The sequence below is a fragment of the Bombus terrestris genome, chromosome 1 (assembly GCF_910591885.1).
Source record: "Bombus terrestris chromosome 1, iyBomTerr1.2, whole genome shotgun sequence".
NCBI classification, from domain to species: domain Eukaryota; kingdom Metazoa; phylum Arthropoda; class Insecta; order Hymenoptera; family Apidae; genus Bombus; species Bombus terrestris.
This window is the reverse complement of record NC_063269.1, coordinates 1,018,486-1,034,915: the sequence shown is the minus strand read 5'-3', so window position 1 is coordinate 1,034,915 and position 16,430 is coordinate 1,018,486. Positions and strand designations below refer to the sequence as shown.

General features: G+C 47.5%; 1 protein-coding gene across 1 annotated transcript in view; it reads right to left on the bottom strand.

Annotated features, from left to right (window-relative positions):
* Nucleotides 1-790: 790 nt before the first annotated feature.
* Nucleotides 791-16,430, bottom strand: part of LOC100647800 (lateral signaling target protein 2 homolog) — a 47,446-nt gene continuing 31,806 nt past the window's right edge. The window contains exon 2 of the mRNA XM_003392854.4: nucleotides 791-2,673. Coding sequence (XP_003392902.2) covers nucleotides 2,306-2,673 — 368 coding nt within the window. The 3' untranslated portion in view covers nucleotides 791-2,305. The remainder of the gene's footprint in view (nucleotides 2,674-16,430) is intronic.

Sequence of the window (16,430 nt, the reverse complement as noted above, 5' to 3'; positions counted from 1 at the left end):
ACCTTCTCACGCATCGTGTTCGATAACGTGACAGTTTTCACGATCCATCCGCGTTTCATGAATATTTTCAGAATCTTTGACGAGAAAACGAGATACGTGACTTTTCATAGATAAACTTTGAACGTAACTTCATACTTAACTTTCATACTCAAACTTTTCATACTTAAACGAATCTCGTAGAAAAAGTTTGTTCTCCGAAGTTGCGATATTGCCTTTAGGTTTGAAATTATAATCTAATGCATATAACTCGGTTTGGAATTTTACAAGTTTCCGTGTAAACGGAGTTTGGCTCGGTTATGACGAGTACCAGACTTTCCGCGAACGAATTCGGATCGCGAAATGACTTACTTTCCTCTTAATAAATTACTGCTTCGAGTAAACCCTGTGAATAACATCAAAAAGATTCTCGGAAGGGCCGCGTGTATCGCGCTATTTCCGGACAATAATTCTCATCCTCGTGTAGCCCTTTCAAAGCGTCGAATGTCTCTGCGAAACTTTCTACGGTGTACTCCGTATTAACTCGTAGCAGTAACTCGCGATTGTGCCTAACGTAATCCAACTAGACGATTTCTAAAGTTGTTCGATCGTTTCGTCCACCGTCTTTCTTGGTAGTCGCTTTGCATATTGTCTCGTTTTGCGGACAATGAGTTGAAATAAATCGTCCATCCGATGGTCTGTTTCGCCTCGGAGGACTTACCCTTCTGTCGTTTTCTATCGCATTCGGAGAGCGAATCGGATCGGTTTAAGGGAGGGCGATGGGACCAGGAACAGGGCACAATTATTCCTCGCCTTCGTTTTAAATGTCTTCGTTTATTTCGACTCACTATACACGCTACTAAGATTCCGTTCACACACACGCACTCTCTGCTTCCCTTTCACGCGTCTATCACCTCGCAGACCATCAAGCGCGATACGGATTTACATCTTACGCGATCATAAAGCTCACTAATTAAACTGTTGACCAGGTATATTGCAGTATCCCATCTATCGTTTATAAATCTCTTTCCATTTATTTATTTATCTATTTATTTATATTTGTTTGTCCTGTTGTCTCCCTTTCCGTTTATTCTAATCATGCTCGACAAATCTATCTCGTTTATGCGTAATATTATCGGAGGGGAAGGGCGGGGGGAGAGGGATGAACGATGTATATATAATATATATAGCTTATGTACAACGACGAGCACTTCACGACTGAACGACGGCTCTCTTTTATAATTTATACGCTATAATAATTACTTAATAACTTACGTAAATCGCCGATGCTTCCTCCGGATTACTTTTGGCTTTTTTTTTTATTCACCACGATTATCTTCTTTCGCTTTTCCGCAAATAAATACAATATGGTACAGGTGTCCGCAGAACGGCCGCAGCAGTTCGTCCTAGATATTCGCTAAAGGAAACGTGACATTCGTTCGACGTTTCGTACAGGATACGCGTACTTTTCTCCCTTTCATATAACGTGGATTACACTTTGCTTACGCGCTTCCCTTCTAAAGCTTTGCGATAAGAATCCACGTGAAACAGCCGATAAAATAGGATGGTCTGATCGCGACTGTAACATGAAAAACATCGTCCGGTTTCATCGACGGGTTCTCGACGGGGCTTACCTGTGAATATTTGGCAGTCTTTAATTTACAAAACATTTTACAGCGATTGATACGTCGCTACCTCCGAAAGGATCGTCCATTCGGTATCCCCATCTTGACACGTCGACACGATCGTTTTAGACCGGGTCACCAACAACGCCTATTATCCGTCTTATTAGACCGTTGCAGACTTTTGCAGACTCTATTCAGTCTTTGTACATCTTCTCGACGAAGAAACGTCGCGGACGACCTTATCTCCGCGAATAAATCCCATTTCCTCCAACCCTATACAATCTCGCCAAAACGGCTTCGTCTTCGTCCGTTCTCCGCGATACGTTGCCGAAGAAGACGCTTTCTTTGTACTATGCCTTGTCCTTCCGTCCTTACGCATCGATTACGATACACCCGAAAGACACGCTGTCGCCACGATCACGGTCGATCTATACGATAATCTCGATCGGCCCGGTATTTTCCTCGTGCTCTCTCGTACCAAGTAGGTACTAAACTGCGAAAGTCCTACTCGTAACCGTATCGAGTCGGTGCACGTAGAAAAGAAGATCCGACTGGAGCTTCGCGTAGGGAAACACAGGGAACGTTTTCAACGATCGATCGATTATCTTCCTTGATTACTCTCGGCAGACGGCTGCCTTCGCGAGCCTCTGGTTGCAAGAAATCGCGGTTTTTCCTCAACGACGAGCATCGAGGCGTCTCGTCCCCTACGACTTCTCGTCCATACTGCTCGGCAGAGGTCGTTTCTTCAAGATCCCAAGATCCTGGACGTTCTCCAAGAATGTCTTGTGATGTTGCGCGACCAGCAGCGGGTTCACCGTCTGCACGTCCTTCTTCAGTTCCTCCATGTCCCTCTTCAACTTCGCTCGTCTGTTCTGGAACCACGTGATTACCTGAGCGTTGCTCAAACCCAACTGCGTGGCGATCTCGTCTCTATCGGCCGGGCTCAAGTACTTCTGGTACAGGAATCGTTTCTCCAACTCGAAGATCTGCTGATTGGTGAACGCCGTTCGACTCTTGCGCTTCTTCTTCGGCTGCTGCCGGTTGTTGAACAGGTTTAGGTGGTTCGCTTGCTCTGCAACAAATACGGTTCGACAGATGGTTAGACGAGACGTGTTCGTTGCAACGGGTTCGACGCGTTCATCGCGTTAATAGAATCGATTCCCGTTGATAAGAGTTTCAAGTACCAACGAGTTGTGATTACGTGTCACGTGATCGTTCCCACGTTTCTCGTCCGGCGGCTCAAGGTAAAGAAACGTGATTGCGGAAACGTGTGCGCGGAGAAATAAGGTAGAACCAATCGATTCGAGGCATGCGTGACTTCTTGTCGGCGAATCCCATCGAATCGAGGACGTTAATGATTTCTATTCCATATCGTTAGCAACAGATGTGGGTAGTCATCGCGTCGACTACGATCAAAAAATTCTTTCGCCTAATAGAAAATATCGAACGAGTCTCTTACAAAAGACTGTACGACACGTACACGTAAAGTAATCGTTTCCAACGCTTCGAGAGGTCTGAAATTTCGCGTTTTAAGATGTACGAATTCGGAGTGCTGGAAACGGAGCATCCCGGTATACGAAGCGTCCCACCATAAATAAATACGTCCTGAAATTCGAGGGCCGATTCTTTCTAGTCGTCTTTCTAATATCGAAATTTCTTAATCTCCGAACGAGACGACTAGAGGAGAAATGCAAAACGAATCGGACATGGTCGGGCGTGTTTGAATGCCCGGCACCTAGAACAGGGTCCCTTCTCCCACACGGTGTTGCTCCACTCAGCTTCCACGGCCACAAATCAGATGCATTTTCGTGTGGTGGTAGGGATCTCTCCATAAAAATCGTATTACCTATTCGTCACGGTGTTCAGAGGACGGGATTCCAGCGGAGCTTCTCGTCCACCGGATGTTGGAATTTTCGTTGCTTTCGGCCGTGGTACCCTCGACGAAACGATCCCAATTTGACGGACGCGGACGATACGAACCGAAATGCGCGGTTAATACGATAATTGTTCGAGCGTTCGAGTTATAGAGTTGCTTTCAGAATAACAGAGATTCGGTATTAATATTTCTGCCGTACCCTTTCTTTCGTATCTATCCGTTTCGAAATTGGCGTCGAGTTAGAAACGGAAAATCGAGAATTCATCCACGGCTGACTTTATCGTCGGGCAAACGCCGTTTGTAAGGCTCGCGATACCGCCGACGGTCAACGTCCACATGCCGTCCACTTTGAATCGAGCTGTACTTTCCTAAACGATAAAGTCGTTTGAACAGTTCATCGCGCGCTCGTTTTTAGCGACACGCTCGCAATTTTTTCCATCCATTTCGGCGATCCCTCAAGGAGGGTACACAGGAAGCCGAACGCGGCGGGAAACGGTGGCGAGATTAGCGACGGCCGTTTTCGCGATGGCGTTAGCCATTAGGAAATAATCGAACCGAGCGACGAAAAAGAGAGTCGGCCGATGAGTCGTGGACAAGGTAGCCGCGGAGTCTCTACAGGATCAAAGAACGCCGCCATCGGTCACACCTGCGCAACCCGACCGTACAGTCCAGCTTGAAAACTACCTCGCCGATCAGCGATCGGCCTTGCTTCGTAAGCGTTCGCCTCAAGGATGCAACCTTCCGTCATTCTTTCGCCGTTGTTTTAAACGCGCGATATCTTCACCCCTTAACTCTCGTGCATCGATTTCTTAGCCGATCGAACAAATTTTCCTAAGCAGAGAAAACTCTGTACCGAAAACTCAATATTTTGTTTTTGAGGAGGGGATTTTAATAGAAATATCTCTAATCCGTTTAATCCAAAGTAATTGGAAAATTGGTGTGCGAATAAATCGCGTCTCGAAACGAAAGATACGTATCGTGAAACGTGTAATTCGAACGAACGAACGTTGACAACCGCCCGAGGAAGCGGACGGTATATTCCGCTTAAGAGCGCGATTTCGATCCTTTAATTGTAAATTATCGGGTTAATGGCGTCGGCTCTCACGGCTCTCGATCGCCACGCGTTCGCGATTCGGTCGAGCATCTCTGTGGACTTTCGCCGCCACGTATCCACGCCAAGTTATCGGCACCTATCGACCAAGATAATATCTATTACGATGTCTATTACCGACGGAAACTGCTTTCGTAACGGTTGCCCTCCCCTGCCCCCCTCCCAAGCGCGCAAGAAGACGCGCTTTTCTATCCGCTTTTCTCGGTTTTATCCGCGCTTGTTTTTCCTCCGGCACGGTGGACACGTTCGACTACTTTTCTAAACCACACCCGGAAACTACTTAATTACCAGTAGGATAGCAGAGCGTTTAGCGTTCACCGAAAGTGTTATTACATCGCCGTAAAGCATGCAGATTCACCGTTTTAATGCCTCCGGTGATCGAGTCCGTTTCTTGCGCCCTCTTTTTTTCCTTCTTTTTTATTGCTCAGAGAACTCTTCCCTTACAATCCAAGGAATTGTCTAATTGTAAGCGTCTAACGCGCTGGCTTGCTACAAGTGGCAGTGCTAATTACGCTCGTACTAGCTCGTTTACCTCGAAAATTACATCGTCTCGCCGCTACTTTATCATCTGACGGCTGTTTAAGGAGAAGCTGCCGCAAAAATGCTCCGCATCCATCGTAAACATTAACGTTTTGCCTCGGTTTACGAGTTGCTTCTTGTCGTTGTCGTTGTCGTCGTCGTTTTCCATTTGGAAGCAATCTTTTTTTCTATTCTACCCTCGCTTCGTTTTCCCCTTTCTCAGTATCTGCCATCCGAACGTGACGTACGCGAGCACGGTTTTTCTTTTCGGGTACGCCGCGTTTCGAGCGAGAAAAGTACACGATAATTTTATCGTCCCGTCGTCCTACGCTTTGTCTGTTGCGCGGTGCTCGAATCTCTCGAAGCAGAATCCAGAAATACAACGATGGCAGGCGATGGTCGAGGAAAGAGAAGCGACGGAGAAGCGACGGAGAAGCGACGGAGAAGCGACGGAGAACGGAAGAAACGAGAGAGCTCGCAGAGATATTAGTTTCTGCGGTTGACTCGCCGCGGAGATTTAATTCGTTTGATGTTCACGAATTCGCCGCTTCGTCCTTTCGCAATGCTTCTCTTTCTCTGTATCTTGCCGTTATTGTTGTTGCTGTTGCTGTTGCTGTTGCTGTTGCTGCTGCTGCTGCTGCTGCTCCATGATTCCCCTCCTCTCCCCGTCCCGTATATTTTCTCACCTTTCTTTGTCATTACGTGGTACTTCGTATTTCGTCAGCACCCTCCTCTCGCTTCTGCATCATCCCTCTTTACGGAGAGCCAAAGACAGAATCTTGCGCGGACTCGGACTCGACTCTTTCGGTCGTTGTCAGCGATGATCTGCATTGCGCGTATTCTATACATTTGTATTTTTACCAATTACGCTTTGTTTCTTAATCTGTCGATTCTAATTCGATAGCGCGAGTTCAAATTCTGAGAATTTCAATTTATTCCGTGGAATGCCGTAATTTATAATTTCATTTCATTTCGCTATCAGGAATATAAGAAAAGGAGCAAGAGAAGCGACGTTGGCTGATAAGAAAAGGATCGACGAGGCGTCGGGCGACCCTCGTCGCTTCCGATACCGTCGATCACAGAAAAAGGAGAAGACGATCGGACCACCTGCCGCACTCTCTAGCTAGGTGGACCACAGGTGGCCAGCAACGGTCGTTCGATTAACACGGTGACTCTGCCGAAATCGCGCTTCATTACGAGACCTGTTATCCCTGTCCATTCTCCCTTGTTTCTCCGAAACGAGCGAAACGAGCGAAAGGGGCGATGGATCGTCGACGATCTTTCATAAAAGAGGCAAGGGGAGAAGGGAAGAAAGGAAAAACGAGGAAACTATTCGAAAGACGCGAGGACCGTAGACGTTACGGGCGTCGATTCAAAGTTGCAAAGCGGTCGTGCGTCATTAACTTCCAAGTTTCCTCCTTGGTCGGTATCTCTCCGTCGATTACAACCGCGAATATATTAAAAGCAGCGGCGTCATTCGTCTCGCGTCCTGTCCGCCATTAATAAGCTATCAACGTAAATTTTATTTTAACGCGTTAATCCCCAGACGTACGACGGCCCTTCAAGCGGAAGTCATCGCGTTGGCACTCGATGCCGCGGTGGCAGCCGAGTTTCCGCACGCCAATTGGCGTGTCCGTTCGCCGTTGATACCGTGCCGATAGAGTACAAGCGATGGAGATAGCCTACCTGTACAGGCAGCAGTTGGAATTTCACCTTTGGATCCGTTTATTTTTTCCCTTTTTTTCTTTTTTTTTCAACTACTGACGTTTTTTGTCACATGTTCAGGCGTCTCGTGTGCTTAACCGCCTCGTACGCCGCGTTCCACCGGCAATGGGATGTACGATCGATACTGTCAGTGGCCTGTGTCAGAGGTCGATTCGCGCGTGCTGCCGTAAATTTCGTGACTTTTTATGGGCCGCTGAACGACCGCGAAATGAAACGACGGTGACGCGTGACGAGTCGAAGACCGACAACCGTTGCCGCGTTTTTTTATTTTCCCGTGGTACGCGCGAGAATTTGAATTTCACGAAGATGAAGGAAAATCGAGCAAAGTCGAGAAAAACCACGTTACTATCGTAAAGATAGAATTATCATAGAATAGGTTTCGAATCGTAAGGAAGTTTTATTACGGCAGAACGGTGCGTGGGTTAATGAAATTAGCGGACTGAGAAACGAAATTATAAATCGCGCGTTAATTACGGTGTAGAAACCAGCCTGCCTTAACGAACGGCACGCATAAAAAGTTGGATAATAAATGTCAGCAGTGAACCCTGATGCAATCACCGAAGGATATCTTGCGATCGGTACATATATCCGAACGAACGTGGCCTCGTGAAAACGCGGCTGGCTAACAGGGACGAAAGCGTTCGGCGGCCATTTTGGTTCCGCTCCAACAGGAACCGCTCGAGTAGAATAGGCATCGAAGCTAAGAGACGATTTTCAAACGATCGGCCACCGATCCAATAAATTATTCGCTAACGGTTTCTCGTTAACTGACTTTTGATACGGTCAAACCGTGAACACCGTTCCCTCGCTTAGGAAAATTCGATCGATCCGCTCACTCATCCTACTAATAATTTCTCCGAATGCCGCTTTTCGATCGGTACGTTTCGTTGTTGAAAGTAATCTGACGGGTAATCCGAACGAACGAATTTCGAAGGAAGACCGGAGCATGTTTGGGAAAGTAGCCTTTGATTTCCGCGAGAGAAGAGTTTCGTAAGAACGAAGAAACAACGCGCGACCAACGTCGAGTAACGAGCGTGTATTATCGTTCCGTGTGGGACGATACGCGTGAAACGCTTTCTCGCTCCTTGTACTCGAACGAACGAGCGTTGTTGCGTTTCCTTCTGTTCGGCATTCGACGAAAGATCCTTGCGATATTCGGCCGCGTAAAAATTATTACGTTTTTCGGCTATACGCGAAAGAACATTAATACTAACCGCGTTTTTCCTCTATCTGTGTGTGTGTCTCTCTCTCTCTCTCTCTCTTTGGCCAATACTTGCAGCGAAACAGAATTTGTTTCTCCACTCTTTGTAAAATACATAGTAATCTATATTGATTTTGAAACGTCGTAATCTCGATCGTTGGCTGAGAATCCGCTCTTGCTCGAATGCCTGTAACGCGTTTCTACCGCGTTCGTTAACTAGAAAAAGAAGAGAATATCGAACGAAGGGAGCTTCGTGAACCGTTCGACGTGTAGTTATTCGAGATACTAACGTATATACGAGCTGGGCGGTTAAGAGCGATCACAAAGAAAGTAGAAGCGTGTATAATGCGGAATTATCGAGTGGCAGACAGGTATGCTGGAAGAACGACCTGCCTGCAAGCCCATCGACGTGATTTTTGGAGCGAGACGAAAAACTAGCCGACCGGTTAGCGGCATGAATCGCGAGACAAGAGGAACAGGGTATAAAAAAAGGAAGGGAAACAGCCTACGGATCCGATAATAACCGATGCGTTGCTCCATCGAACGAGGCTACTTCCACGATCTCATAAATTTATTGTATCGTGATAAGTGGAAAATTCGAAGGTATCTTAATCGATCATTAACCGATTTATCCGCTGGATCCCTGTCACGGCATCGCTGACCGTTCTCTAGATAAGACCATTCAACCTTTTATTCCTGTTGCGTGTTTACGTTTGTACGGCATATATATCGCGTGGAAGAAAAGTACAACTTCGAGCCTGAACATAGGTATACCAAATTTGAAATCCTAAAACACCTTTCTACCTTCTACCTTCTTCCTTCGATATCACCAAGTATTAACATCAAAGTTGCGTCATCGCAAGATCGATTCAAACAACGCGATCGAAAGGTGAAAGGCGGCCACCACCCCCGTCGGCTATTCGACGCCCAACCCCGATCCCGTGTACCATGGGCTGCGAAGGAAACGTTTCGCGAGTGTCCTATAAATAAGACAGAGGCTGTCCGGTGACGGGCTAACATCCGAGGCATCGCCGGTATCAAAATACTCGTTAGAAAAGCTCGCCGGTGGCACGCGTCGCCGCTTCCCCGAATATTTTGCTAATAGGTCGTTCGCTCGTGACTCGAGAGGACGCCACGAAGGATATACGTAAAGGGGACACGTAAAAAGAGGCGGGACAGCGACACCGTGGAGCAATTTGGATGTGTCTTCCGTCGGTCGACGGTCATTTGTCTCCCAGCGGCAACCATGCGCGTCCTTTCTCGTTCTCGTTCTCTCTCTTCTCTCCTCTCCTCTCCTCTCCTCTCCTCTTCTCTTCTCTTCTCTTCTCTCCTCTTCTCTCCTCTTCTCTCCTCTCCTCTCCTCTCTTTATTCTCTTTCTCTCGTTTCTACAGCTCTACCACGATTCTCCGTCTGTCGACCGTGTTTCCCGTCTTTTTCCATCTCTCGAGCTGCCGGGAACTTCCTTCCCTCCCCCGGCTAACCCGAGGGGCTTTGCCCACATGTCAACGATATATTTTCTGCCGGCCCACAAATCGTTTAGCGGGTAATTTTGAAATTGGAACACTTATTTAGTCGTTTAGGCCCAAGGGCAGAACCGCAGAACACCGTCGGAGATTTATCGTTTGATTTTTCGCCGGTTTATAAATGCCATTTTCTTCCTCGCTCCCTTTTCCTTTCTCTTTCCTTCGTGCCGTTTCTTGTTTCGAGATTCGCTTCACGCTTACGCCCCGTGTCTTTGAAGTTGACGAAACGAATCGTCGGTTTGCCGATGATGTAGTACGAGAACGTCGCTTCTTTCGTTCGTAGATTCTGGTAATTTCTGGGTAAATTGAATGGGTTCGCGGTAAAAATACTTTCTTCGGTGTGATGCAAATTGACACGTCAAACGAGTTATTCCGTTCCAGCTGACTCCGTTCGATTTATCGACCCCGACACCTCACCTACATCCTCCGGTTCATCGATATTCATCGTTTCTTCCCTTGTCGGATTAACGGACGGTGGATTCGCAACATCTTTGTGATTTACCGCGTTACTTTTGCCCCTGTTCCCTGTTAAAATTTATCACTCGCAGCCTTTTCTTCGAACGAATCGCAAGATCGGTGGCTAGACCGGCAAACACCGATTCTTTTCATCGGCTGATTTCCCAATAGGAGATTTAATCAGCCAGACCGTTCCAATTTCGATAGTAGCAGAGGGAAAATGGCCAACGTCGAATCGATCGCAGGCGATACGACGTGGACAAGCAAAGAGATAGAGGGGAAAAAAAGAGAGCGGGCAAAGAGAGCGAAAGGCGGAGCAGGAAATAAGTATGGCCGCCATTTTGGGTAAGATTTGTCTTCATTAGGACTTCCTGCGGCGCCGTTAACGTCCCACCTGGTGTTACAAGGTGTTGAACCACTCGAAGCAGTGATATTAGCGACTGATGAAACGATATTGCTCCTGATGGGTGGTCCCTCTTCACGGAGCCGTTGATGAAGACGCCAACAGTTGGCTCTCCTTCGTCTTCTTCGTAGCCGGGCTTACGACCTGCCTGAACCGACTTATTTGCCCCCGCCGTCCTAGCTTTACCCGCCGTGTCGTGCAGAATAGATATGTTTTCGTCGCGCGTGCCTCGTGTTCGCCCTTCTCGTACGCCAACCTTTTGCCGATCGGCAAATCTCGTTTAAACTCGTTTTCCCGGTAGCGTTTTCCCTACTTTCGAATGAATTCGTACTCGAATAAAACTGCGAATCTTCGAATTTGAGCGAAAGTTCACGCGAAAGTGCACGCGACGCTGGTCCGAAAGCGGCATGCCGAAACGAACGCGCATCGTCCCTGCTTGCTCTACTTAATAACCTCGAGCAACCAATTAATTTTAGACAGTCGAGATCCAGCAACCGAGAACGCGCTATCTCGCCCATTCACCGTCGCGAGAAACAGCAAAACGAAATCCGATTCTCGTCTCTAATTAAATCGTATTACCAAACCTATGAATGAACTACGGTTACGGTAAAGAGCGTTCGTCGACGAGAGACACGATGTTTAGAGGGGGTTGGCCTCGTTCGACATAATTCTTCGAACGCGTCGCGCCCGATGCAAGTAGCAACGTAACGTTCCACGACGAGACATCTCTTTCTCGTCTCTTGAAATAACAGACGTTTCAAGAGCCGTTTGGCCGCGGTGCGATGATCCTATTAAAACGGACTTCTTTCTCAGATCTCCATCTTGCTCCATCTTGCTCCATCTTGCTTCATCTTCGTGACGAGCGTCGCGCGTTCACCCTCTCTCTCCTCGCCGTTTCTATTTCCGGCGCCAGTCCCCTTTCGCCCGCTTTTACCGGCTTTCAAATCGTCCCAAGACAGTCCCTCGATTCACGTGCCGCTGATTAGCGTAATTATCACAGGCATTCCTCCTACCGTTGGGCTCTCGATTCTACGTCACGTGAAAATTCACGCACTTTCATCTCAACTGCAATTTCTTGATCGAACGCGCTCCATTCCGGTCTTGTAACACTCGCAGAGTCTCCTATCGTACGTTGTATTCCGAGTACACTACGACATAATCCGCCGGTTTTTGCTATACGATTCAACGTTAATCTTCATCGGGCTGGAAATTCGCACGGAAAACAAGCGAGAAGACAGAAGCTACCTCGTTTACGCGAGTTCAACTATCGGCCCGGCGATCACCGGCGCAAGAAGCGAACGCTTTCTACGCAACGGTAAACACAGGATCGCCGGAAGCAGAAAAGCAAGAGCCAGGCACAGACCATGTTTTTCATTGGCGTATTTAAAATGCGCGCTCGTCCGCACCTCGTCGAGGGACGCTCGTCTCGTCGCGGCTACTGACAGGACGTCGTCTCCCGGTCATTAGTTACGGCGTCGTCACTTCTGCAATTAGAAGCCACTAAGCATTTTTTCTCTCTTCCCTTCGCGCGGTCTGCACGCGTATCCTTGTGTGCGTAAACACGCGTGCGCCTTCCGAGCGCGAGCGCGTTTACGAGCTCGCTCCTGGCAAGCGAGTCAACACGCCGGCACCGCGTTCCCAAGAGGATCCTCTCGCGACAATGCGTCGCGTCGTAGGTAGCGCGTTAACGTAGCTACCGTAGGTACTTATGTTCGAAAACGTTCCCATTAAACGACGGGGAACAACCCTGAGGCAGACAGGTTTCGCCTTTCGCGAGTGGGCCAAAAGTAGATCGCGTTCCTTCCCCCCTTGCTCTTCTAGGTTTTCGCGTTATTTCAGTTATTCGGCGCAAACGGTACAAAGTAATATTTGAACTACGAGTGTCTTGAACGCCTCCTTTTCGATATCTACAAATTTTCTCATTGTTCTCGATTCTCTAAGATATCGTCACAGAATAAAACATTAACTTTTACTTCTCGATGGCGCGAACTCTTAATTTTAGAATAAACAATCCTTAGCATATAGGAGCTAGTAATTTCTATGCTTATGCTACAATTTCCACTCTATACGCATCTCCGACATCTCGGTGAATCGGCTCTTACCATGTAGCGTCTGGGTGTTAATTAACACGAGTTAAACGATCCGTGTCAGCGGCTGCGGCAGCGTCGTTGACAGACAGACTGAACGATTTCCGTATCTCTCAGCGGTCGGGAAAATCGCGTCAACGTACGAGCGCGATTACAAGGCGCAACCTCGTTTTCACCGGACGCATTCAACCCCGGAAGCTGGCCGCGATTCCCCCGAGTCCAATATCCAGCCGGAGGTTCGACAGTTTACACGGTATTGAGTAACAACGCTCGTAGGGCAACGCTTCTTCTTGGAAAACAATTTCTGTCGTCAGGGTTGCATTCCAACGGTTCTACGAACGTAGGCCTCGCGGTCGCTTCGTGAGGATAGCCCGACGCTTTCGCCCGTATAAATCAGCGCTCGTCGTGACCGTCCAGATTTCTTGGGAAAGCTGCTTCCCTAGAGTTTGGTCGTTCCTTTCGAGGGCAACGAGAAAATCAGAGGACAACAAAACGTTTCCTTCTCGAAAAAAAAAAAAGAAAAAGGGAAAAAACGAGTAGCATCGTGCGGGTGGTCGGAATTAGCCGATAGATCGGATCAGCCTGGTTTCTCGAGTGGTCCGAAGAGAAAACAGTTTTGTTATTATTTATTCGGCCGGTGGTGGTTCTTGACGCGTAGCAACTAGCTGGAAGGGGCACGATACGACAACTGGCGATCGCCGCAAACGGCAGCAAGGGCGGAAAGTGGCGTGATGCGTACCGAAGGGCGGTGGCTATCGACTAGACAAATGATAGAGCGGTGTTTTCGATAAACTACGAACAACCACAGACCAGCCTAGACAGCGTGCACGAGTATGAAATAATTCCCCTCTCGATTGATATGTTAATTACACGCAACAATCAACCCAGAAAATTAATAGTCCGATCGTTCCCTACAATCGATCCTCGACGCCTTCCTATACGCGTTTCCCGACACTTTTCTGGCCATAGTAATTACCGCGATTCCTCTATCAACGCTTTGAAATCAATCGTTTTCTCTACCTGGTGTAGCTGTCTCGGCTGTTTTTACACAGGATTCGCTTGCATCGGGCAAACGTTTCCAATACAATTTTCGACGCGTTCGAAGATCGACAAAGAAAGTACTTTCAACTAAAAATTCTTCAACGAAGAGAATGGTAAAGTCAAATGGAAATATCTCTCAAACGTAAAACCGAACCTGCCTTTTTCTCGATCGTGTAGACGTCGTCGTTTAGATCGAACCAAAGAGATCACGCAAGATTCACGCGAAAGAAAAACGGGGAAGGAAGAAAAGTAGGAAAAGATGAGCAAAAAATATACGCCTGGCAACTATGTAATTATCGTTTGGAATATTGCCACGCGGCAACCGATCGTCGCTCGAGACCCTGGTTTTGCCTAATGGAATGACGAATTAAAAGCGCGATCGAATCCGGCGAATTAGCCTGACGGTCGGTGTAATTAACAAGGGCTCTCTCTCGCGCTCCTCCATTTGCCCTCGTTAACGTGTCGTTGGCCGTAAATCCGTTCGAATCAGCTACTGTTAATTTCCTCCGTACCGTACAAACCGAACGTTCCCGTTCCTTCGATTCTCGAAACTTTCAAAGTTAAATTATGATCCAACGTTCGATTAAGGCGACGTCGTATCAAGCAACACCGTCGAATTACCGCGATCGTAATCGCGTTCCATTGGAAATCCAACCTGTCTTTGCCCCATTCCTTCTCGCAGACGAGCTCGAAGATAAAGGAAAAGTCGAATCGTCGTTACAAGGTAGAAAGAGCGGCCGATGCTTGTCGATTTTTAATGGGCCTTCCGAGAAGACGCCGCGCCGCAGCGAATCGGTACAGCCAATCACCGTGAAACGATCGACCGACACGGCTCGCGACTAGCCATCTAGTAATATATACGCTCACGACGCGAGAGAACATCGTCGATAATAGTTACGACAGCGGTTGAAAGTCGCGTTAGTCAGCCGCAGCCAGAAAAACCAGATCGATTTCGCTGAGTTACGAGTTTGTTAGTCGGGCTGGCCGGTTATATCGCTCGATCGATCTCGCGACTTTTCAATATCGCATCGGAGATTCAATGAAATCGGTATGATTCGAACGCGACGAATCCCGACCTCGTCGCGGCGTTCGTTCTGATTTTAACGGATGGCATCGTGGACATCGATGGATGTCCTCCGAAATTAAGGAACAACGTATCCACCGACGGCACGCGAACGATTCGCAAACGAGCTCCTAAATCTGCCTCGCAGTCGTTTCTCCTCTCTTTTCTCTCTCCAAATCGATCGAATGCAAATCGAAGGATAGCTCGATACGGCAACGAAAGCATCCGGGAGTGGCAGTGAAAGGATCAAAGTGTCTCGAAGAGATTTCCCGGCATAATCCACTCGTCAGAGCTACGTTCGACTACGCGCGATACTCGATAGTCGATAGTTTGACGCGGTTATATTAATAACATCGGGCGTCTCGGCGGTCTGTCGACCTAAGAAAAGCTGTAACGGACAAATGATTCTATTTAATGACTCGCGCTATTAACGCACCTGCGGGGATTAAATCGCCAAATAAAAACTGCTTTTTGCTCGGGACGAGCGTTAGTCACGAGAAGAAAAAAAAAGAAAAAGAAAAAAAGAGAGGTGAAAAGAAGGAAAAAGGAAAAGAATTTCATCGGAGAGGATCAATCAATTACGGATTTGTACCACTCAATAACGCGTCTATTATCTTGGCGATTGTGCGTGAACAAAATTATCGATAAGTACTCCGATGATTAATCGACGGTATTATTGTTAATTACCATTCTAATGAGTGATTGATCGCGGGAACGACACCTGCGATTAGTTACACATCGAACAATTAATTACAGGGACAGAGAGAGAGAGAGAGAGAGGGAGGGAGAGAGCGGGGGTGGGACGGGGACGACACTTGTGGCTGAATTTCGCCGGAGTCATTCCACCGTCCATTTTTATTAAGAAACAATGAGATTGCTTCGATTCGCGATTCTTTCGTTTCGATGATCGCTTAACTATCGGTTCCTTCTTTCACCGGGCCACCGGTTCTTTCTCTCTCGACGGGCGGTAAGTAAACGATGAAAAAGAGGACAATAAACGAGAATAGAACGAAACGTCTACGGAACGGATCGTCGATGATCCGATTCTATGAGATCCGATCCGGCACCGGTTCGACACGCTTCGTTGATGGAAAGGAAAACAAGACAATAGAACACGGTCTTTGATCAGCTTCTTAATTTCCCATCCGAATCGATTGTCGTGGATCACTCCTTTGCCTCTTTGTCCGAAAAGACCGAACCTATACCCCGTCACCCACCCTTCCACCCCCGCCGAATTAATTCGCATTGTAAAAACAGTTGCGGACCGAAGGGTTCTTCTCGCGAGCGGACCATGCAAAAAATCGTGCGGAAACTTTTCAAGATCGCCGCCTTTTGGCCCGATTGAGGCACTTGCGAGTACAGTTCGTGTCGATTTAAAGAAGCAGATGGGAGAAAGATATCGAGTATATTCGAAACGCGAAAATAAAAATAACGATATCCTCTTACGAGAATGAAATTACTATTGGCAAAGCAAGAAAACACAAGCACAACGTCGACATTTGGTTCGTTTTAGCGTTAACGTTTCAGCGTTAACGTTTCAGCGTTAACGCTTTGGCTTTAACATCGCTGTTACGGATGATTCTAATATGATATCACTTACAACGAGTAGACGTTATATCCTTTGGACGAAATATCCTTCGTTCGTACCTGCCTAGTCTTGCGACAATTCCGACTCGAGCAACGATACCCTGAAACCGGCAATAAAGAGAAATCGCGAGGTCTGCGGAGAAGGGAGGAACAGTGGAAGAGAGGCGAAAAGACAGGTTCCAGTTGCTCCTGTAAGCTGCCTCCTTCGTTCTCGACCGATCCGCCATTTAGTTTAG